Genomic DNA, 26,257 nt, shown 5'->3' with positions numbered 1-26,257 from the left:
TCCTATCTCCATTACACCTCCATATCCCAACCCTCACACTTGCTGTTTGTTCCGTTTCCTCCCCACCCCTCTTCGCCTCTTTTCCTTTTTGTTCTTCCCATTGCTTGTTCTGTCCAACTGTGGTCCCACTATCCCAACTGTAAGTTAATTGCCTTTTTACCCTTTGTCACCTCACTCTTCCATGAACCTCAATCTTGTATAGAAAATATACAAAAAAGGCAAGCTGTGCAATTTAATAGGGGGATAAAAAATTCCTGATTCTCAATGCACATAGCAGAATTCAGCAAACCATGGCACAGGTCACTTTTCTCGACGAAAAGGGCAGCTGCCTCATGCACATTATAAATCTGCCATATAAATGTCTTTGGATTTTCCTATTTTTCATCATCAAACTGAAAATTTGTCCTTTCTGCTGATATTCATCCTATAACTGATAAAAACAACTTGTCTACACCAGTAAAATTTGCATATCACATTAGCACTCACTTTTATCTAGAAATATTAACCTGAGTGAATTTCCATTATCCCTTCACCAATAGTTATGCTCCAGCAATTACCATTGTATGCCTGGTGTTGGCTTAATGGTTTGGGTGGTGGGCTTGGGATCCTATGGTCCTGAGTTCAAATCCTGCTTGGTTGTTGAATTAATACCAGGTGGGGTTGACTCAGCCTGTTATCCTTATGAGGTTAGCAAAATGAGCCTTTTGAGTATCCTGTGTCAGATTGGTGACCCATCCAGGATTCTGCCCTCTCTCTCTATCGAGTGCAGCCTGTGGCTGCTGGTTGCATCATTGGTTGGGACATGGCTATGCCGCTGATGCAGTGTCCCCCTTACCAGTACACTGGTACTCATTTTGCCGACCTCGGAAGGATGACAGGCTGAGTCAACCTCCTGGTGTATTTTAATTCAGCAGCCAACGGGGCTTGAACTCAGGACCCCAGAATCCCAAGCCGCCACCCTAACCACTAAGCCAACACCAGGCTAGGATTCTGCCCAATAGCCCAGGAGACTGCTTTGGCAGAACCAACCCTCTGTGCAGAGTATAGTCCCAGTGGATGGATGGGTTCTGATGGAATTGGCATTGTAAATTTCCTTGTTGCCAGAATATAGAAATAAAATTAATATTCAATTTTCCAAAGCTTTACATATTTTGTCAATTTTGGTGTTGTAACAATGGAATGATAAAATTTGCAGACTTTTGCCACATTTATTGCTGGACAGCTCCAAACCATCATTTAATTCAATTTGCAGGATTAAGTGTCTTTTCATAGCTTGTTGTGACAACATTTTCCATTTTATAAATTGCCCTTTTTCTATTACAGCCATCCTAAGATCGTACACCATGGGATTTGGATCCATACCAAATTGCATTTCCCAATTGAAACAAATTGGAGGATTCTTTAAGCCAGGGCTTAACGCAAGATGCAAATGAATTATTGTCAAAAACTATTTCCCATAAAAAACAAGATTATTCATTGCCAGGATTTATCGAGCTATAAATATAAAATAGGAATTATCTAACTTTTATACACTGCAGTTTTTACACAAAATTAGTTTGAAACACTAAAATAGACTTTCTGGTGGCCAACAATAGCAGACTTTTTTTTTCTTGAATGGCTGACAGGATAGCCTCAAGGTCTTCCATTTCCCGTTTCAAGGCTGTTCGGGTTAGGGTTTGATTCTTGACCCAGCGATATAAACTGTCACCCTGGTGCTTTACATGCAAGGTTGATTCTTGACCCAGCGATATAAACTGTCACCCTGGTGCTTTACATGCAAGGTGAGGCATCAGTGTGTGTGCACCTTGGACATTAAACTGGAAGACCAGTCTTCCAGCACTGGTTGCAATTGATGGATGTTAGAGATTCCACAGTTTCTTCCATGAAGAGTTGGCAAGCTTTTGCCAGCACCTTGCACAAACTACCAATTCTTGCCAAAACTCTTCGGCAAACCACACTTGGCAAATGTGGTGAATATGCCAATACCTCCAACATGAGTTGAGATGGTCCTTCATCCTGCATTGGACTGCAAACAGGCTAATGATTACAATCAGCATTATCATCATCATCATCATCATCACAATCATCATCATATCAATTAAATGAATCATTGACAGATAAATGATGGGGTTTTAATAAACGATCACAGAAATTGTTTTTAAGAGAGGTCAAAGTCCACAGAACACTAAAATTCGTTCATCAACTCTGTTTTATTTTCAGCTCACCTGGACTTTAGTCTGATGAGCAAGTGTGATTGAGCAGTGCCGTAGGTGAGTGAGTCAATCAGTCAGTCAGTCACTCAGTCAATCAATGAGTCTGTAAACACTTCAGTCATTATCACTTGAACCAAACACAGTTTTGATGAAACTTGGCCACAAGCTTCATACCTGATGCCTAACAAAGGTATATTGACCGCATCAAAATCGGCACTCATTAAGGGGGCCTATGCGTTTTTTTTTTGACCCTCCTAAAATAGGTATTTGCTCTCTTCTCTGAAACTAACACAATTTCTATGAAACTTGACCACAATCTTCATCACCCGTGATGAACCAAAGTTTGTTCATGACATTAAAAAATAATCAGCGTCTAAGGGGGTCTGCGGGGGGTTTGAGTGACTATTTCTCCTGATCCAAATGATCTGTAAAAAACGTGCAGTCTTGTTTTTTTATATAGTGTATAATGTATAAAATGGGTCTTTATAAATCTGGATGTCCTTAATATGCAATTATTAAACGAAGTAATATTTCATTTGCTGGGTCTTTTGTAAGCACTTCCTCTTATATTGTGCTTCATTGCTAGTTTTGCTTGAATATCATTATTACCAAAGATAACTCGGTTTATTTTCGTGCTCCGATCAAATGCCCATTCATACTTTTATAAAATTTTGATCTCATTGTAAAAATATAAGAAATCACTATTTCTTATCAAACCAACATTGCAGCGTGTTTTAGCTGGTATAATTCTACACATTTGCTCGAAAACTAATGGGCTCGAAAACAGAACAGAGCTCTGGGGAATTGTCAAACCTGCACTGGGTGCAAAAAGTAATGGAAGCAATTAACCCCACAATTAAACTCGTGAGTTGTGTTGCATCAGATATTCAGCAACTTATTTCAACTCGTGTTTAATATGCTTTCTCAGAGCATAATGCAGAAAGGCTGAATAACATATGCCCTCACCCTCAAGGTACTACATGCACAGCACAATGTCTTCAAATTTGGTAAATAATCATTTGTGTGTGTATGTTTGTATGTTTTTGTATGCATATATATATATATATATATATATATATATATATATATATATATATATATATATATATATATATATATATGTATATGTGTATATATATATGTATATGTGTATATATATACATATATATGTACATATATATGTACATATATATATATATATATATACATATATATGTACATATATGTATATATATATATATATATATAAATATATATATATATATATATATATATATATATATATATATGTGTATATATGTATATATATATATATATATATATATATCTATATATGTATGTATATATATATATATATATATGTATGTATATATACATATGTACAAATACATATGTATATATACATATGTACAAATACATATGTACATATATATATATATATATATATATATATATATATATATATAACACACACACACACACACACACACACACACACACACACACACACACACACACACACAAGCCGGTAGGCGACATGGCTACTCGCTCTAGATGGAAAGCTGGCCGACGCGACTAGCCGATATTCATGTACATGCTATCAATCAATTTCATTCTTTGACAATCGAATGGCCACGGAGCGATGATCAGAGTACAAATTAGCGAAAGTTAGAGTATGAATGTATCAGAGATTTTCGTAATTTGTATGTACAGTCCACAATAAGTGTACGATGTGTGATAAAGTATTTTAGCTTTTGCTTAAGGCCCAGTCACACATTGACGTTTTAGCCAGCAATGGCAACGTTTCAAAATGTATGTAAAATGCTGGATTACGCTGAACTTTTAATGTTTTTTTTAAAAAGATTCAGACGTATTCATAACGAGTTGGTCGTATGCATAACATATTAGTAACGGACACAGAACGTTTCGTTGTCTTATAGATAACTTATACCAACGAATGCTTAGCCTGTTGTCAGTGTTCACAACCTATGCCCAACGATATTCTAACTTATGCATAGCTCGCTGCAAGTATTGCCGACGATCACGTGCTGTAGCCTATTAAAAGGCTGCTGCACAATGATTCAAATCATAACCGCCGGAGAAATGGAAGTGTCAACATCGGAGTCACACCTTGGCAATCTTGCCAGCGTATGCCGACCTCTGAAAAATGCGTCTAAAACGCTGGCGCACGTCGAATACGGTATGGGTAAGTTTGGTATACGTGAATAGAAGGCTAAAGTACGCTATCATACGTCGTAGTAAGTGGAGTACGTCTTGAAATTTTAAACGTGTTAAAAATTTTACGACGTACTTGCCGTATGCCTCACACGTTCCGTATGCGATGGAAATAAGTTGTACGCACGATATGCGATTGTTGGCACACGTCGACAAAAGTTACTTGTTAGTTACTCATAAGTCGAAACACGTCATTGTAATGGTGAGCGTCAGTGTTCCAGACTCCCTGTTTTTTTTTTGTTTTTTTTCTTCTGTATGACGGTGATGTTGACACTTCGAGTTCTCGTGCGGTTATAATATAATATAATTAATAGGCTTCCGCTCAACGATTTAAATCATAACCGCACTAGAAATCGAAGTGTCAACATCACCGTCATACCGAAGAAAAAAAAAACAAAAAAACAGGGAGTCTGGAACACTGACGCTAACCATTACCTTGACGTGTTTCGACTTATGAGTAACTTACAAGCAACGTGTGTGGACCTGTGTCACCGATCGTGTAACGTGCCTACAACACGTTACTCATTGGTTAGAAGTAAGTTTCGGGTACGTTAAACATTACCTCAATGTGTTTCGACTTATGATTAACTTACAAGTAACGTGTGTCAACGATTGCATAACGTGCCTACAACTTATGGCCAGTGTAGCGGAACTTGTGAGTCATATGCTGGCATAATTCGTAAAATTTCAAGCATGCTAAAATTTGAGGACAACCGCAAAGTACAACGATGAAAGCCAGCGTACTATGATGCATGGCAGTGTTTTTCAGCGTGCTCTCAATGTTTCCAAAACGTCAAGGTGTGACCGGGCCTTTAGCAATGGAGGTGTGCATAGCAACCATTCATTTTTGTGTACATGCTAGCCACATTGTTCACATTTCACCCAAGTTTCATCAAAATCAAACTCTTTCTCTTCGAGATATTCACAATTAACCGTTTCTGAAATGTTTGACATGTACTCGCCCAAAACCTATCTCCTCCTACAAATATTTTTTGTTCGGGCTGCAAATTGGCATGAAGGGAGCAAGATAGATTGCGCACATAACTCTAAGCTTCGATTTTTTGATAATTTTTTTTATTTTTTTTCGATTTTTTGACCACTTTAAAGGGCCGTTGCTATGCCGTTGCTAGGGCCCGGGGTCCCATATTTGAAAGCACACGATTCCCAGAAATATTGGTCCTACATACCAAATTTCATTGGAATCGGTTTAGTGGTTTAGCCCCTAGGCTTGACCAAAGTGTCGCGGACAGACAGACAGATGGAAATGTCCAGAATAAGGGTGCTCTAAGAGCAGCCAATATATAATCTTACGTAAAGCTGAGTTTGTGTCTGTGGGTCATACGTGCTGCCCATTCCACAGGCCACGCCCTCCAGCCATCCACAAATCACCACCATCTTTATCTCTCCACATGGCTTAGATTGTTTTGAAGTCCTCATGTGCATTTGAAGACTGAACAACACATCTTCTATCATTAAATGAAGATACCATTTTGAGGAAAAAAAGTAACATTTTGATTTCTACTCAAACGAGGTAATGCATGTTTTGGCTGTAGTGATTGCGGCAGCTGTCTAATATACACCGCCCAACAAAGGTATGTTAATTCTCATATTATGCAGAGGAAAGAAAATAGTGATATTTAATTTTTAAAATACAACTTTGTGGGACATCAAACGCAGGAACTTTCTGTCTGCGAGACAGTGACGTGTCGCTTTAACCCAATGTTTGCTTTCCTTAATTTCCATTGACTGTCACAAGCAAAAATATCCTGTGTTTGCTTCCGTGCAAAGTATGAAAAAAGATGTCCCTACACATGATGTCATCACACAGTGTCGTCTGCAAGAGCAGGAATGCAGTAAGAATTGGAGCTTTTTTTTATAACATATGAAAACTCATGGAAAATGGTATGATCGAGGATAGAAAGTTTATTTGCTGATTACTATGAGAGGGACAAGAACAAGAATAGAGTAACAAGAGCAGGAAATATGCAAACATGGCAGTTTCGTGTGAGGTGTCTCACTGTCGCCAAATCTAATATATAAAGCTGAGTTTGTGTGTGTGGGTTGATGTGTGGGTCTGAACAAGGTACGTTTTCATCCCAACAAAAACACCCATGATTAATATTTGAAGTGTTTAATATATTTTTTTACAATGTCCTTTTGTCGGTGTTTTGTACGTACCGTATGCTGTTGAGTTGTCCAGTTGTGTGTTGTTACCAAGCAGCTAGCTTTGTGAGAGGGGGGTTGTGGACTTGGGGTTACGATGGAGGTTGAGGACTTGGGGTTATGAGGGGGAGGTTATTACAGTGCTTGCCAAGTCAGCCATTCCTTATCAATGGTTTCTCTTGGAGCACTTGCTTGAGTGCCAATGCCACTTGGCAAGCACTCTACAAGAAACTTGTTAACTGAGCACACCCCAGATTCATGACATGGCAATGAGGATAAACATCTATAGCATCATTATTTCAGCCATATCCATGAATTCGTCCATCAAGGGGTGGGGTGGGAGGAGGCAGGGGAAGGGGTGAGGTGGGGAGAGGGACCCGACGTTGCCTATCCCTGCCAGTATATGTACATAATCTATGTATATATGTATATATATATATATATATATATATGTATATATATATATATATATATATATATATATATATATATATATATATATATATATATATACATACATACATACATACATACATACATACATACATACACACACACACACATGACAGGGTAGCCATAACGTCTGGAAACAGGCAAATATACATTATATATGATTTATTCACATTCCATTACAATACATGATACGTTCAATGACATTACATGACATGTTCAATGTGTTGTCCCTCATTAGAAATGCACAGTTCAATGCGATGTGCAAAATTGCAATGAATGCGGTGCATTAATGTAGCATTTCATACGTTGGTCAGGATCATCCTTGGATAAATTTTGCAGGACTAGCTTCTTGTACGGGTGAAAGTTATCCACCTTGAGAATCTTTTGGATGGTACTGTGAGGTACCCCCCCATTCCATGGATGTTCTCAAGTTGATTTCTTCAGACTGGCTATTACCTTCACTATAACAGTTTCCTTCACCTCGTCGGATACAGATGGTTGTCCAGAACGGAGTTTGTCCAACGCACTGCCTGTATCCTTGAATTTTTGAACCAGCTTCCCCACTGTACGATAGGAGATGGCAGCTCTTCTGGGATGACATGCGTTGAAGTGCTCTACTATCCGTCAATATGACCAGCCCTCATATCCACTCAGCAGTATCACCTCAACGCTTTTGTCTTTCGCCTTTCGTCAAGGACATCTTCAAGCTGGAACAGAAGGACAATATTTGTTTCCAGACTTTATGGCCACCCTGTACATATATATATATATATATATATATATATATATATATATATATATATATATATATATATATATATATATATATATATATATATATATATACATACTTTTTTATATATGAGTGTGTGTATGTATATGTACATAGTGTAACAAAATTCTGGAATCATGGGTTAATTGTTTTTCAGTGATGTTTTTCATTACTTCACTGATGAAGTCGCCGGTGGCATTATGTTTACGGGTTGTACGTTCGTACGTCCATGCAAATTTTCTGTTTTCTCTGCAACTGTTTATCCGATTGACACAACATTTTTTTTTTTTTACCATCGAGGCGACTACTCATGTGGAATTTTTTTATTGATAACTAGCTGAAGTACCCGGTAATACCCAGGAAATTTGCCCTATTTTCTTCACGCTAGTTAGACTGAGGCATTAGTTGTATGGAGAAAATTAGGAAGGCTTATTTTATTCCTCAGATTTATGGAAGGAAGGCTTTATGCTTCCGTAATCCTCAGAGAGGTCATAGTTGAAGGCGGCCTTGAGCCACTCAATGTTTCTAGCAGCAGTGGAAACTGTCCTTGATGTCCTGCAAAACACGGACCGAGAAAGCTGGAACGTGAGTTTTGTGCTTCTCTCGCCCGTCGGTGTGACGCTCTATTTACAGTTAAGCGACGTTCTCTCTCTGCAGCCGACTCTGCTTGCCTGGCTCGTTCATGAGCAGATATTATATCAGCAGTAAGACGACTCTCTCTCTCTCTCTCTCTCTCTCTCTCTCTCTCTCTCTCTCTCTCTCTCTCTCTCTCTCTCTCTCTCTCTCTCTCTCTCTCTCTCTCTCTCTCTCTCTCTCTCTGCAGCTGACTCCGCTTGCCTGGCTCTTTCATGAGTGGATCTATCAGCAGTGAGCTGTTGCCGTGCACGTGCAGTTCAAGAATTCAAATAACAGGAGAAGAATGTGTATGTTTATAAAGTCACCGAATACGAACATTTTGTATTTCAAAAAACCCTAGCGTTTTTAACCATGAAGCCTTTTGTTACGATTAATACGCCGGCGCACTATTCGAAAGCCTTTTTTTTTATTGGAATTTTTTTTATTATATATATATATATATATATAGTTTTTTTTTTCATTTTTATGGAAAGCCACTTCACGCATCCTGAAGCTGAATGTTAGGTCTATATGTGTGTAAAGTTTCATCAAGATCGGTTCACTGGTCTAGGAGCTTATTGGTTACAAACAAAGAGACAGACAGACAGACAGACAAACAGACAGAAGGACTGCCATTTATATAGTAGATAGTAGATTATGACATCAAAGGTCACACGGGTTGGCAGCCATGTTGCAAAATTGGAAAAACTTTGGAGCTCTGTATCTCCTAAACTGCACCATGGAAAAAATTGAAACTTGGCATCTGGCAACGACTCTGCATGGGGAATAAGTGTGATTTGATTATGACGTTTTCAGTGAAGTGATATCCCTGTCAAAATTTGACACGTTTTACACTGCATTCGATCAATATGAAAATTTCTGAGCTTCATCTAAGGATAGACTGGTTGACAAAAATGTTTTTATGATGTTTTCAGTCATGTTGTTTGGCAGCCATATTGTTTGAAGAAAACAGGAAAATGTCTTCTCCAGAACCACTTTAAAGATCGAAGTGAAACTACATAAATGATTGACGAGTAATGTTGAATCAAGTTTGATAACTATGATGTCAAAGGTCACATGGTCTGGCAGCCATTTTGAATCTATCCTCAAACCTGTCCATATATGAGTGTGTGTATGTACTGTATATGTATATAGTGTAACAAAATTCTGCAATCATAGGTTAATTGTTTTTAGGAGTGATGATGAGAAATGCCACCAGTGATGGAGTCACCGGTGGCATTATGTTTACGGGTTGCACGTACGTATGTCCATGCAAATTTCTGTTTTCTCTGCAACCTCTTATCCGATTGACACAAAATTTTGAACAAAGATGCGACTCATCATGCAGAATTTTCAAATGATAATTATGACGTCATCGGTCATGTTGTGTGGCAACCATGTTGGAAAAACGGAAAAAAAACATTGGACCTCTGTATCTCTTAAGCCGCAATATGGGAAAAATTTAAACTTGGCACCTCACAACTACTCTGCATGGGGAATAAGAGCGATTTGACTTTGACATCATCGGTGAAGTTTTATCCTGGTCAACATTCCACAAGTAGAATGCTGCATTTGATCAGTATGAACATTTGTGAGGTTCATCTAGGGAAATATTTCAACACAGAAAAAAATATTATGATGTCATCCATCAATCATGTGGTTTGCCAGCCATATTTTTTTAAGAAAAATCTTCTCCACAACCGTTTCACAGATCAATGTGAAACTGCACACAAATGATCGACTATTCATGCTGAATAAAGTTTGATAACGATGATGTCATAGGTAACATGGTTTGGCAGCCATCTTGGATTTACCCTCAAACCTTGAAAAACCTTCTTCTCCAGAATGGCTGGACAGATTGAGGGGATATTTCATACCCAATCCACATGCCTTCTTGATACGAGGGTGATAAAAACTAATTGATGTCACGTGGTTCGGCAGCCATATTGGATTGAAGAAAAATATTAAATAATGTTTTCTCTGGAACCACTTATCCGATCAAAGAAAAATTTATGAAATATCATCTTACACTGTTGCTGCATATCGTTTTGAAATGATGATGTCATTGGTCATGTGGTGTGGCAACCATATTTGATAGAGAAACGAACCTATCCGATCAAAACGAAACTTCACACACGTGATCCATGACCAAATCATGGGTGGAGTCCAAATTTTCAATGCCATAGGTCATGTGATTTGGCAGCCATGTTCGTTTTAAAAACAAAAATTAAAAAACCTTTTTCTCCAAAACCACGTAAAGGATCGATGTGATGCAAGTTTCATTACATGCAGCAAGTGTAGTGGATCACAATTGCAAAGTTTCGGATCGATCACTACAGCAGTTTCTGAAATCTCATTTTTAAAATATTTTCCTTGAAACCAATGTGGCTGCCTCACCATGTGACTGATAACATAATTTTTATGTCATATGTATACAGCAAGGGCAGTGGATGATAACTGCAAAGTCTTGACAGGTTAAAGTTTCAGAGAAATAATTGTTTAATTCCATCCTTAAAACCAACGTGGCTGCCACATCATGTGACTGATGAGGTTATTGTCATATGAAATATTTTCAGCATCACTCATGCATCATCACTGCAAAGTAATACATCAAAAGTCTAAGTGGTTTCAGAGAAATATATATTTTTTTAATATGATCGACTCAACATGGGGAATATTGGTTGAAAATTTCAACATCATCGGTCTCGCAGCCATGTTGGACAAAAACCTTATCCTGTCAACGTGGAACTCCAAAGATGTGACGGCCACCCATTCTGAATTTGATTTGATAAAAGGCTGTTGTGGGTCAGGTGTCCGATCAAAGTGGGGTTGTATCGAAGCAGAGCGGCTTTTTTTTTCACCATGGAAATTTCACAATTTTTCACCTTAGGTGCGAATACTCATGTAGAATATTTTTGTTGTAACTATGATGTCATAGCTCATGTGATGGGTCTTTCTTTATTATGTGAATTATACGTTATTATTTATATATTGACTGCTTTTGACATTTGCATGTGGTACATTCTTGGGGGCTTCATTGGTATGTGTTGCTGTCTGCGCTGTCGTTGATTCTCCAATAAGCAATGAAACTCGTCCGGCAGCTGAGGGGGTGTGTAGCATTGGGATTCTCAAGTGTGTACTATGTGTGAATGTCTTTATAGCTGTGAGGACCTCTGGGAAGGGTTTGAAACAGCAAAGTACTTTCCTTGTGTCGGCCTTCTTGCGTTGCTTTATGCAGCTTCTTCAGCTAGAGGAGTGTGGGATGTGTCAATTATTTATATAATCCTAGCCACCTGGGTTTAATTGATTAGGTGAGAGCTGATTGGCTATTTCCTCCATTCACAGGTGAGAGATGTGGCTGCGTCTTTCATATATATATATATATATATATATATATATATATATATATATATATATATATATATATATATATATATATATATATATATATATATATATATATATCACATCACAAACCCAACAGAATATATTGCACACAAAAAAGGCATATTCAAGCAATATTTGTGGTTGACGTGAAAACTTTCTTCTGGCTCTGTTTTCACATTCTACTTGTCTACTATCATTTCCTTTCCCATTGTGTGCTTTCCCTTACCACACAACTCCTATCCTACCACCCTTGTGTGCATGGATGGGTGCCCCACTGCCTCAATGCATGCCTTGGTTTTTCACATTCTATTATGCTCTTGCCAAACATCACGGCCATTCTGGAAAGACATTTGTAATCGTTTCTTCCTTTTGCGCATCACTGGCTCTGCTTTGGCTGCTTAGCTTCTGCATCTCGTATTATTCCCTTGCTGGTTTTCATTTCATTTTTGCAAAACCTCTCTGAATACGAGACAACATTGCCAAGGTTTCAGCAGTTCAAAAGGCAGACAAAAACATGTCGATACTAAGTGTCTAAATATTCTCTCTGATATCCGATATTTTTCAACAAAATTAATGTATGTGCAACACAAATGGCTACTTTGTGATTAATTTTTTGCATTTTTCACTCAGTCATTGCACAATATACAGCAATAATTATTTGAATATAATCCACTTAACTTGCTGTGACTTGGAGCTGTTTTAAGGAGCAAAATGAACAGGCAAAGAAACACAAGAATTTCTTCTCAACTGAGCTTTAATGGTCAAATCACATTTAATTATTCAAAAAAAAAAAAACTTGATTTCTGTTTATTTCGAAGAGCGCATTGTTGCTGAATATTCGTACACAAATGCTCTTTTGAGCAAGATTGCATTTGAATCTCTTCAACTGAGAACTTGAAAAACACAATGAGGAACGCTCTTTTTACTGGCACCCATGTCCCAGCTCCGTTTCTGTCTGCCTCAAATACAAGAGATGATGAATGCTGCTGCTGAGATACTGTGCAAAATATGATTCCTCCAATTCGGTTGTTTAGCAAAAGTTCGGGTGAGTGCACTTGCACATTAAATTCTTGATCTTCACAAGGATATTTTTCCAAAAAGGGAGCACAAAACTCGTGTAAGCAGGAATGCACCCTTAGCCTGCAAGGAATGCTCCTGTCTCTTGTCTGAATGCAGGAAGCTCGCGAAGAAGCGCAAGGAGACTGTGGGAGTTTCACGACAAGAGATGGCGCACATAGCGCCAGCTGGAGAACACACCTTTGCAGAGCAGAACATTACACAGGCCGATGATCCCAGCAACTTCATTGACACGCACAACGTCAGCACACAGTGTAAGCCAAAGACCAATGCTGGTCATAATTGGAGTGAAAAGTTTGCAATATATATATATATATATATATATATATATATATATATATATATATATATATATATATATATATATATATATATATATATATATATGCAGTATATGAATCAAAGTTGATGCTTGCATTACAGAAATAGGCATGAAGTGGAAGGAGTCATTAATTATAACTGAGATTTTCAATGCTGGATCAATCATGGTATTTCAAATGCAATGTGTAAACAAAATTGCGGAAAGCTGAAGGCATTAAGTCAAGAGTAATTGTCTCAATTTTGCTATTCATAGTATCATTTTTTTTGTGCACAGCATTCCTCTACCTTCGTTCTATTATCCTTCAGATGGCCTTGAGGCAAAAAATGGAACTCTGAACATGATTTTGTGTGCAGCTGAACCTTAATGGTCATGATGAGGTTGAGAAGAGATGAGTAATTTTTAAAAGAGGTCAACGAGTTATTGGTTTTATCACTCCGCCTCTCAGAAATATATTTTACATTTGGTACACACATTTTGCACATATGTAAAACCTCTAAAACTGTGGAGCTCCCATGGTACAAGGACAAGGCAAGCCAAGAATGCTCTGGCAGTTATTTGGCAAAGATTGCTGTCCAGATTGGCGCACATGTTCACTGTATTCCTTGTTATTGACCCACATTAAACTTGTATATGTGCGAATCATTTCTGCTAATCGTGTGCATGAGCATGTGACAGATGTTGTCCAGGCCTCAGCAAATTTCAGATTGGAATTAATAAATATTTGTGCATCGAGTTGAATATTTGATCAGGATTCCAGGTCATCAAATATTTGTGCGAAATTCTCAATGTTGCACTTGAAGGATGGCTTGGAGATTTGTGTACTCACCTTTGAGATGTCTTGCCTGGGTTTGAATCTCGACCCAGCTTTGAAATGTCGTCCTGGTATTGGTATTTTGTAAACAGGATGAAGTGTGTGTGTGTGTGTGTGTGTGTGTGTGTGTGTGTGTGTGTGTGTGTGTGTGTGTGTGTGTGTGTGTGTGTGTGTGTGTGTGTGTGTGTGTGTTTGGTTGGTATCTCCATATGTGGGATTTAGAAGGTGGAACTGAGCCCTTCCAGGTCTCAAAGTATCCACCTTCGTGTGTGCGCATTTGTGTGTTTATATGAGTGTGTGCACGTATATGTTTGTAAGTGTGAATGCATGCATGTTGCTCTTGTTGACTACTATCTCCACATGTGGGTGGGTTTCAGGAATTGGAACAGAGACCTACCCAGTCTCAGAGTATCCACCTCTGTGCGTGCGTGCGTGCGTACGTGCATACGTGCGTGCGTGCACATGCGTGTGTGTGTGGGCCATCCCTCTGATGGATATTAAGGCTTTGGTCCCATCTCAGCATTAGTTGGTGGAAGTTAAAGATGCATCATTGTCTTTTTCAAAGAGTAGGCGAGTTATCGTTGGCATCCTTGAACAATTTACAAATTTCTGCACCCTCTGCTGAGTGTCCTGTGCTGGAGGACTACTCCTACCAAGAGACTGCTTTGAGAATTCTGATGCTGTGTGAAGAGTATATGGGTTCTGATGTTGAGTAAAGAGTAAAGAGTAAAGGGTATATCCTTGATGATAATGAAAATATGATGATTCTCATCATTATTTGGAATTTGTGAGGAAAAAAAAATCTTTTTTTTTTATGCCCCTGGTCCATGGCATTGGACTATTTTTAGCATTTTATCCTTCACCGACAAACACCATCCAAGCGCATGGAACTCTAAGTCGATCCACCCAACCCTTCTTCATACAAGGTATGCCTTCGGTTGATGAGGTTTTGAGCAAACAAATGTTTTGGCTGAAAGCAAAGAATCGATGTTGGAACATACTCCAAATCTGCTGGAAATATTAAACAAAATATAACTCCCAGTGATTGCTGTTCTTGTTTCTTTAAACTGTATTGAAGTTGTTTGGAATTTATGCCATTTGTTTATTTATTTGTTTTATTTATTTATTTATTTGTTTTATTTCTTTATTTATTTATTTGTTTGTTAATTTTGTACGTATGTATACTCCAAATTATTATGGAAAGAAAACCATTTCCTGAGCTTTGCACATTGTCTGCAGAGTAATTGCCGGGAAGAAATTGTTCAGTGGCTTCAGTGTTGGATTTCCATGGGTGGAAATAGTTGCTGTTAATAAATAGTGGTGAGATTTAGTTAATTTTCTCATTGGTGGAAATGTTTGTGGGGAAAGCCAAAACTGTCCTTTAGCTTACATCACAAAGCAGAGCTATTTATTAGTCCTCCTTTATTGACAACTAAAGGTGTCCAACATTGGAAAATTAATTCCACATTAATCACTTGCTATTCAAACAATGTGGACCAGGTTTGTAGTTGGTGGGAGTGAACGATGGGAGTATTTGGTGGAGAAAAGATGTCAAATACTTGGACTGTTTTGTTTTATTCATCGAAGGCTTATGGCATTGTCAGTTGAAAGTTACATTGAGGACAAGCCAAATGAAATGAGGTTGGGTGAGGAGAGTGCAGTTGCTCATTGAGGATCAGATATAAGTGTTGAAAATGTTTTAATTTGGGGACATTAACCATAGGCACAAAACTATATCTCATTTCGTCTTTTAAAAAAAAAAAATTTTTTAATCAAAACCTAAGGCACTTAACCCTATTTTATGAAAATATTGGGACAACATGTATTTATGCAAGGTTATTCAGAACTGTTTATTCAATTCCTAATCTGGTGTTGTTTACACACGACCAAATACTGAGAGATATCAGGTGCATAATGTTTCACCAGTCCTCCTTCCTCCTTCGAAGCAAGTGCAATTTCAGCGTAGGATTTGGCTCTCCTCAATCTGGCCCCAGGGCAATGTTTCAAAATGTTCAGAAAGATTTGATTAGCTACAAGTCGCGGTGCTGTGTTGGCCACTGCTCATTACCCCACGCACTGAAGTGAAAAGTGGGGTGAAACAATTAGTTCACTTCTGTCTGTCTGTCTGTCCTTCTGTTTACAAATGCCAGTTTAAGATCGAGGAACAACTTCATTTCAAGTGAATGTTACATTATGAACATGATTCAGAACATGAATCGGAAAATGAACTTGTATTTTTCCAGGACTTTTGCTCTGAATTCGTCCCAAACGTGAATGCGCAGAAAGGAGTATGATTTTTTTTTTAACTGTCAGTCTGGCAATCAAAGAAAATTGAAAATCATTCCAAACAGGAAACTTACTGTTTTTAATGACGTCATAAAGGACACAAACAACAGGCACGAAAAACTGATAAACATGTTCCTAAAACTTTTTTAAATACTGTACTTATTTTACTTCAATTGAATTACTGTATATACGTGAACACTGGAGAACACAAATTGCCTTTTTGACAATTTCAAAACCCTTCCATTTACCAGTACTTGGATAAACTATTACATAATTTTACATCATCACGACCAATCAAATTTGTCGCTCGTAGACCTCGCCCATGTCCTTTCTCAAGACAGTGCGGGTAATTTTCAATATATTTGTCCTCAAAGCAATTTGCATTAGATGCGGTGATGTGGTTAGGTGCGTTGTCATGCTGGCAGATGCAAGTGCTTTCAACGTGCTGTATCAAAGCCGCGAGTACATCGTTAACCAAAATGTTACACTAAGGCACCTTTATAAATCGTCTTCTGCTTTGCAGTGTGGGGGAAAATATAAATGTGCAATTTGGGAGTGACTGCTTCAAGATAGGATGTTGTGTCCCACATGTTTGGGAATTATAGTGCGTACACTGAAGGATTAACATTTTTTTCTCAATAAGACAAAAATTTAAACTCACAAGAGTTCTGGAGAGCACCAACTTCCGAATTATAAATAAATAAAGCACTTGGCTTTCAATTCAGCCATTGAATTATATTTTATTATCCTGACTGAGTTGAAGAGTTTGCCCCCTTAACTGCTCACCATTTGAGAACATCCTGCAACTCTTAAATGTTCTCCACAGATGACAACCCTGGAACTTTCAAAGATTCGGGAATTGTGGTGGCACCCAGCAATCACTCATTGTCTCGTGGTGGGAGTATCACAGGCGGTTCTCTTGGACACGGACCAGCCAACCGCCACCGGAATGGACCTGATGGCCCGTATGTGACTGGGCGACGTCCTGCTGGAGGTAACGGCCCCATAAAGGAGGGTCTGCCTTATGTGCCACCTGCTAAGAGTGGCGTGGACTCAGTGTACCAAACAGGACAGCTACACCCTGCAGTGAGAGTTGCCGATTTGCTTCAACACATCACTCAAATGAAGACAACAGAAGGTTGTGGCTTCAAGGAAGAGTATGAGGTATGTAGTTGCACCTTTTTGGGGTTTTTTTCTTCTTCTTTTCTTGTAAAAAGACTTGAGACTCATGGAGAAGCTAGAATACAGAATGGACCAGGATGTAACAGAAGGAAAAGAACAGAAGAAAACAGGTGGGGGAGGGCAGGACAAAATAGAGGGATATTTGGAGGAATAAGTTATATAGGGAAGAATGAGAACAATGGGAAGACAAAGGGGGTTAATTACTATATATCTATATATATATATATATATATATATATATATATATATATATATATATATATATATATATATATATATATATATATATTTATATATATATATATATATATATATATATATATATTTATATATATATATATATATATATATATATATTTAAGCCTGGTGTTGGCTTAGTAGTAAGGGTGGCGGCTTGGGATCCGAGGGTCCTGAGTTCAAGTCCCGTTGACTGCTGAATTAACACCAGGAGGTTGACTTGGCCTGTCATCCTTCCGAGGTCGACGAAATGAGAACCAGTGTATTGGTCCCGGTGTATGCCCCGGTTAGAATAGGTGTACCATATCCCTGTGTGTCGTAAGAGGCGACCAGGGTTGGCGTCAAGAAGGGCATCCGGCGTAAAAACATTGCCTCAAGAAAAAGCCCAACCCCCGCACAGCAGGGAAAAATGGCTCTAAAAACGGTCATTTATATTATACTAGTGCAGGCCCGTAGGTGCGTGCCAGTATGTGCAGCTTCGTGCCTGCAGTGTCAGGTCCCCAGCCTCAATTCTGACGTCATATCAAACGAAGAAGAATTGTGATGCCCCCTCTCTCTCTCGCCCCCTCTCTCTCGCCCCCTCTGTCGCCCCCCCTCTCTACCCCCTCTCTCCCCCTCGCTCCCCTCTCTCCCCCTCTCTCCCCCTCCTCTGTCCCCCTCCACTCTTGCCCCTCCTCTCTCGCCCCTCTCTCCCTCCCCTCTCTTGCCCCCTCTCTCCCCCCTCTCTTGCCCTTCCCTCCCCCCCTCTCTCCCTTCTCCTCTCTCCCTCCTCCTCTCTCGCCGCTCTCTCTGTAAATGTATTCACAAATGTCTACCAAGCACAACAATTAATTCCAACCTTGAGAAAAAACAGCTTTCAAACCTTTGGGAAACAGCTGTTTCCCTTGGTAAAATTCAAACCTTAGGATTAATTAATAATTTGAACAATTAATTCAAACCTTGGGAAAAAAAACAGCTTTCAAACCTTGAGAAACACTTGGGAAACAGCTGAAATGGATGAAGAACGATATCAAACTTTGAAAAGGCACATACTCAGGTCCCCAGTGTCGATTGTGATATCATACCAAACGAAGAAGAAGAATTGTGACGTCAATCGTGCAAAAAAAAAATTATTAAATTAAATAAACATTTATTGTGATGTCATTCGTGAAGTCATCGCACCGTGTCTTGTCATTGGTTGACAGATAAATGGCCATAACTTGGGAACCGCTAATCCGATTTATATCAAACCTTGAAAAGGCACATCCGCGGGGCCCCGGCAATATTCGTGACAAGTTTCAATCCGATCGGACCGTCAATCGTGCAAAAAATAAATAAATAAACCAATCTTGCCAAAAGGTGACCACGTGGGACTTATTTAAGGTCACACTGAGGTGAACAGAGCTGCTATCGACCAGGAGCGACTCCTTGAGGAATATCTGCCTACGAGAGATTCCGATGAGAATCGTTCTACAGAGTGACCATGAAAAATATGCGTTTGCCTCATAACGTCACCAAATGACGTCATAATGTCTCAAGCTTGACATATCCAGAAAGCACTCATCGAGGTGTTCAATTTGAGGTACTGCACGATATGGTTCCTAAAACTTGAAAATTTGACTTTGGGGTCAAATATGTTTGACTTTAGGCACTAACCATGAAGGTCAAGGCCAATCGCCACCAAAAATTAATCAGCTGAGCGCCAGACCATGAACTATATTCCAATGAAGTTTGAAGACGATCCGATCAAAATTACTCAAAAAATAAGGGTTTCGTTGACTCCCCTGATTTGCGACAAAGTGACCTTGACCTTTGACCTTGACCTTCAAAATTTTATGCACTGAAAGGGACCTCTATAGGCCTCTGATAAGCGAAGTTACAAAAATTTCCAATGATAACTGTGCTCTGCAGAATTTTTTATGTGATTACAGACAAGCAAAAAAAAAAAAAAAACATACAAGCTGACTAACATATCTTGCAAAAACTTCGTTTTGGCAAGATAATAAATAAATAAACATTAATTGTGACGTCATTCGTGATGTCAAAGCACCGTGTCCTGTCATTGGTCGACAGATAAATGGCCGTAACTTGGGAACCACTCGTCCGATCAATATCAAACCTCGAAAAGGCACATCCGAGGGACCCCGGCAATATTCCTCGCAAGTTTCAATGAGATCGGACCGGCGATCGTCGAGAAACCGGCCCGTAGGGGCAGGCCCGTAGGGGCGTGCCCGTAGGTGCGTGCCAGTATGTGCAGCTTCGTGCCGGCAGTATCAGGTCCCCAGCATCAATTGTGACGTCATATCAAACGAAGAGGAAGAATTGTGACGCCCCCTCTCTCTGCCCCCCTCTCTCCCCCCTCGTCTCTCCCTTCTCTTGCCCCCCTCCTCTCTCCCTCCCCTCTCTTGCCCCCTCTCTCCCGCCTCTCTCTTCCCCTCTTCTCTCACCCCTCCTCTCTTGCTCCCCCTCTCTCCCTCCCCTCTCTCGCCCCCCTCTCATCCCCTCTCTCGCCCTCCTCTCTCCCTTCTATTGCCCCCGCCTCACCCCCTCTTGCCCCCCTCTCACCCCCTCTCTCACCCTTCTCTCTCCCCCTCCTCTGTCCCCCCTCCTCTCTCTCTCTCTCCCCTCTCTTGCCCCCCCTTTCACTCCCCTCTCTCGCCCTTCTCTCTCCCCCTCCTCTCTCCCTTCTCTCTCCCCCTCCTCTCTCCCTTCTCTCTCCCCCCTCCTCTCACCCTTCTCAAAAAAAACAAAATAAATAAACAAACATTAATTGTGACGTCATTCGTGATGTCATAGCACTGTGTCCTGTCATTGGTTGACAGATAAATGGCCGTAACTTGGGAACCACTTGTCCGATTGATATCAAACCTTGAAAAGGCACATCCGCGGGCCCCGGCAATATTCCTGGAAAGTTTCTATCCAATCGGAACGGTGATCGTTTGGTTATTAATAATTTTGGGAAAAAAGGCATGATAAGGTGAGAAGGTGGAATGACACCTTCAGCTGCCATATATACACCTTTTCAACACTGAAAAAGCAATAAAATGGCCGTAAATTGGGAACCGCTCGTCCGATCGATATCAAACCTCGAAAAGGCACATCCGGGGTCTCCGGCAATATTCCTGGCAGGTTTCAATGACATCGGACTGGCGGTCATCGAGAAACGGTGGTCGCAGACAAAGAGACAGACACACAGAGATTGCTGGAATTATAGATAGATATATATGTAATTAATTACACACACAAAGGGGTGGAGGGATTGACAATATGGATACAGCCACAAACTCTCAATTTCAGAAGTGGAGGGAAATGCTGGAAACCCAGAATGAGATTGGCTTGCAGAGAGTTAATGGTGTGGAATAGATTATGGTTGTCGATGTCGAAAGACCTGAAATGATGAAGTTGGTTCTGCAGGTGCAAATAAAGAGGAAGAAAGGAGTGGAGGTGAGCAGTGAGTCTGGATTAAGGGGGTTACTGGCAGACCACATTCACCCTGCATAAAACTAGGAGGGACAGAGCATGGAAAGGACAGAGGGTGCAAGACTAGATAGAAGGTGATAGAAGACAGAGAGACCACCAACCTGTCTATGATGCAAGAGTAATAGGCCCAGAGACTCAGCTTTAATGTGGAAGATACAAATGGCTTTCAAGTTCTTTTTGAGCAGTTTCCAATGCTACAATCTGAGCAAGTAGTGAGGCAGTGGCGCCAGTCCAAAAGTGAGAGCAGTACTGCATCAAGCAGCAGATGAAGGCATTTCAAGTCGATAAAAGTTCACATGTGCCAAGGAAATACTTTCTATGACATAGGATGCCCAATCAACATCTTGCTTTGAAGGCCAACTTAGATATGGGGTTTGCCAAATAAATATCATGGATGATGTTGAGTCCAAAAAGTTGAGTGACTGCACTTCTTCAAGAGGAATGTTAAGGAAATAGATTGGATGGTTCACCAGATGGTCTTTTCAGAGACACAAAGTGGGTGTTTGAAATTTGTCAGGATTGAAAGATTATTCCAAGTGTTGGACTAGCTTATGATTCTATAAAGGTCTGCAGAGAGGGAGGAGGCTGCTTCCTGCCTCTGAAGATTGAGGGACGGTACGGCAGAGGGTAGAGCCATCAGCAAAGATATAACGAGGATCTTCACGAAAGAGTCAGAAAGATCATTGATGAATATTAGAAATAGGATTGGACCCAAGACACTGCCTTGGGGAGCTCCAGCCTTGACAGGAGGAGAAATGAAAGATCCTTTTGAGAGCCCGCAGTAGCTATGAGCATGTGTGGAGGTGGCCTTGGATGCCATAGGCAGATCGCTTGGTGAGCAAGGCAGGGTGCCAGCGATATCAAATGCTTGAGATGTCTCTGGAGAGAGAGGGCACTGATCTCATGACTTAGACTGGCGTTAGGGATTGAGGGAGACGTTAAATTTGGGGACAAAAAAATTGGATGGGGGTGGGAGTGGGAGGACACAGTTATGAATGAGATTATCGTTGGATGGAGGGGTTTGACAACCTTAAAGGACATGAAGGAGAGTCGATGGTTGTGTGCAGGCAACCACTGCAGCCGAGACATTTCATGATCCAAAGTTCTGATACACGAAGACAGATATTACTAGAGGGGTGAAATGAGATGTTATTGAAATCACTGAGAAAAGTCATGCTGTAAGTACTTAGAGGTGGTCGATGGACAGCATTTGTTAATCCAACAGGTTTGGGAAATAAACTGTGCGAACAAGAAGAGGAAGAACAACTGCTCAATCCATCGACTACATCTCCATACTTACAGCATGACTTCTCTCGGTGATTTAAAAAAACCCCTACATTTCACCCCTTTAAGAATATCTGTGTTCGTGATGAAGTAGAAGAACATGTGTGTGTGTTACTCATGGAGAGATACGGAATTTAAAGTATTTTAAAATGTAATTAAAAGCTTGAATTGAGGAGCATGAAAGGAGAGCACTTCGGATAAAGAAAAACTGAAGGAGGCATGTGTTAGATTGGTGATATGATGGGCACGCTCACGAGCTGAGGTCTTCGGGGGTAGGTAGCTGAGACACTCACAAGGACGCAAATTTGATCATCCATCTGAACACGGCATTGGCAAGACACAGAAATTGGACGAAAACACCATTAATAACACAGGGATGAAACGATAACAGAAAGACATGATAGAACCAGTGTGGAAAACTCAGCTTTGATGAACTTAACGGAGGCATGTATGAACCAATGCCCAACACACTCGTCCCACAACTGGAAGCGCAATGTGCTTTGTTGTACGATTATAAATAGGCTTTGAATCCTGCAGGCCATGGGCTCAGTTTTTGTTTGCTTTGATTTCTGCTTTGCTCGTTAAAACATTCTGAAGGTATATTTACTCAACGCCGATGACGATGAGGCAATATTAAGCATTTATGATAGCTCAATTGAGGAATTCTCTGTTTGGGTTTCATATATCCCTGAGTAAGGCGTTTCTCGTAAACTGTACGTAGGATGTTGAAATTTCCTGTTAACATGATTGTGCTGGTGTCCTCATGGTAATGTATCTGGAATAATACATTGTGATAATATTGCAGTCGGCCATTGCATCCTGGAGGCCTCGGCCATATTCGCTCCTTGGGGTCAGGCATAGTACCAGGGACGTAGGTAGCTTTGACGCAGGCAAGATGTGCCGAATGGTGTCTTCTGGTACCTTCATTACCATATGTGATCAATTTTTTTTTTCTTGGTGTTTGTGTTGATATGATGGTTGCATCTGGCTTCATTTTCCATCCTTCTGCCTTTTGAGATTATGTTGCCAAGGAATATGAGCCATCAGGATAAAACCGCAATGGGACTTGTCCAGATACTGTTTTCTTTCCCTGGCACTGATTCCATTAGGTTTTCTCGGAAATGGTGCAACTTAGATCACAATTCCCTATGTTTTCCCAAAAGTATATGATGCACGTACGTGTGTGTGTGTGTGCATGCGTGCGCGCGTGCATACTTATGTACGTACGTTCTACACACGCTCAAAATATTCCAACAATGCTGAACACATGCATCTTGGACAAAATATCAAAGTACCTAATCGATACACAGGCACCTGGCCCAAAGGCCGAAATGCATTGTCATAAAAGGAACATTTGCTGTTTTGTGTCATCAGCAACTTGGTTAGCCTGGTGTTGGCTCAGTGCTTAGGGTGGCGGCTTGGGATCCGAGGGTCCTGAATTCAAGCCCCGTCGGCTGCTGAATTAATACACCAGGAGGTTGACTCAGCCTGTCATCCTTCCGAGGTCGGCGAAATGAGTACCAGTTCCAGTGTGTGTACTGGTAGAGGGGCACTGCATCAGCGACACAGTCGCGCTTCAAGAAATGATAGCTACCATGCGACCACCAGCAACTTGGTGTCATCGGCCTGCATAATGTTTAACTCCACATTGCAGGAGTGGAACTTTTCACCAATCCTTGAATTGCTCAACACGACGTGTTGTCAGCAATGTCCGATTGGATTTGAACAACCATTGAAAAGAGAACCAGAGGGCAGAAATCTTCAATGAACTGAGTTGTCCTGCCCAATCATTTCTCTATAATCATTCTTCAGAATTTTTTTTTTATTTTTTTTTTTGTATACCTTTGTCGAGGCTCGTATGAGAGCTAACACACAACTCACAGCAAGGAGGCATGAGACAAGAGGGGTGGGAGTGGAAGGGACAAAACATTGGGGAACAGACACAGGTGAACTGTGGAAGGGAGAGGGATGGGGATGGGACGGGGAACATGGCGAGGAGAAGATGGACATTACAGGGACTTTCAGGAAGGAAAGCAGGAGAATTGAAGGAAGTGGTCTTGGGTGGATTATCGGGGGTAGAAAAGATCGAGGATTTGGATGGGGGAAGATAAGAGGTGGTGGTGAACAGCTGTTTTGAAAGCCTGGAGGGAAGAATGGGAAAGAATAGAGTGAGGAAGTTTATTCCAAAGGCGGGAAAAAGAGGAATGAAAGAGTGAAGATGAGCAGTGATTCGTGATTTTGGTAGTTTTACCAGAAGGGGTTGTTGGCGGACTTTGAGCGCCCTGTGGAAATGTGGTTGGGACAAATCGCAGAGAGAGCAGGGGGGGCAAGGCTGGAGAGGAGTCGGTAGAAGACAGAAAGACCACCGACCAACCTGCGGTGATTGAGTGAGAGGCCCAAAGACTCAGCTTCATTGCGGGAGATGCCGATGATCTTAAAAGCCCTGGTTTCGACAGCGTGAAGTCGAGAAGGGTGGGAGGCAGGAGCACCAGCCCAGAGGGGAGAGCAGTACTCCATCAGGCTACGGACAAAAGCTTTGTAAGTAGTCAGGAGCTCAAGAGGGCCGAGGAAGGACTTTGCACGACGGAGGATTCCCAGTCGGCGACTGGCTTTTGAGGCGAGGTTGGAAATGTGACTTTCCCAGGAAAGGTCATGGCAGATAGTGAGACCCAGAAGCTTGAAAGAAAAGACTTCTTCCAGAGGATTGTTGAGAAAGTGGATGGGGGGGTTTTGTAAACGGTCCTTTCGAAGAGACATAGTGAGAGTGTGAGATTTGTGTGGATTGAAAGACATGTTCCACGTGTTGGACCAGTTTGTGAATGTGAATTTTTTTCTTTCTTTGACCATCTCTAAATGTTTTTGTTATTTTACTTGTAAGGTTTATTTTACCATCACCCAATTTGTACACAATTAATGTGCTGTGCTTTTAACCACTCATCAGGTGATATACTCTGCAATAATATTTGACCTTCCAAGTCTCGTTCTTTTTTTCTTCTTCCTTTTTTTGGGGATTAATATCCCCATTTTATTTTTTTTCTCTTTTTTTATTGCTTTTATTTTATAAAAGTGAAATAAAAGTATTAAAAAAATTTTTTTTATTGCTTTTATTTATTTTCTTTAATTTTATTGCTTCCTCATAAAAATAGTGACCACAGATTCAATTATCCTAATTTGTTCTGATATTCTTGTCCCTCGTGTCATGCATTACTAAAGCCCCTCTGTGTTCCCAAGCTTCTGAATATGTTGTGTTTTAACAGTGTAATTGAAAACGTGTCTTTCTCTGTTTGGAATTCTCTGCTGTCATACCTGGAGGGATTGGAATTAGACCTGTGGTGTAGCTTTTTACCTCCGTCAAACGAAGGTGGAAGGAGGTTATGTTTTCACCCCTTTCTGTCTGTTTGTGTTTGTCTGTTTATTTGTGCACAGGATATCTCAAAAAGTTGTGGATGGATCCATATGAAAATTGGTAGACAGGTTCAGTGTGGATGATGAAGAACTGATTAGATTTTGGTGAAGATCCGGATACGAGAATTATGTAATTTTTTAAGTGATTCTTCTCCATTGAGAGGCAGAGCCAAAGACGATATAGCACTGTATAGCATATTTCAAAAATGTATTGGGCCCGATACATTCTCGTGGATCAGGCATTACGTGGCGGAGGTATGTGCTCTACCGCGTGCCATTCTAGTTACCTTCGCATTCTGCGAAAGGTTATGTTTTGGTCGGCGTGTATTTATTTATTTATTTATTTATTTGTAATC

General features: G+C 40.3%; 1 protein-coding gene across 1 annotated transcript in view; it reads left to right on the top strand.

Annotated features, from left to right (window-relative positions):
• LOC147026436 (receptor-type tyrosine-protein phosphatase mu-like) overlaps positions 1–26,257 on the top strand; it is a 458,466-nt gene that overhangs the window by 313,997 nt on the left and 118,212 nt on the right. The window contains exons 18-20 of the mRNA XM_085883577.1: positions 13,015–13,169; positions 14,897–14,974; positions 17,161–17,498. Of these exons, the coding sequence (XP_085739703.1) occupies positions 13,015–13,169; positions 14,897–14,974; positions 17,161–17,498 (571 nt within the window). The remainder of the gene's footprint in view (positions 1–13,014; positions 13,170–14,896; positions 14,975–17,160; positions 17,499–26,257) is intronic.

The sequence above is a fragment of the Eptatretus burgeri genome, chromosome 5, assembly GCF_056783735.1.
Source record: "Eptatretus burgeri isolate ZD-2024b chromosome 5, Ebu_testis_v1, whole genome shotgun sequence".
Taxonomy (NCBI): Eukaryota; Metazoa; Chordata; class Myxini; order Myxiniformes; family Myxinidae; genus Eptatretus; species Eptatretus burgeri.
Note: the sequence above shows the minus strand (reverse complement) of the source record. Positions and strands in the feature narration are given on the sequence as shown.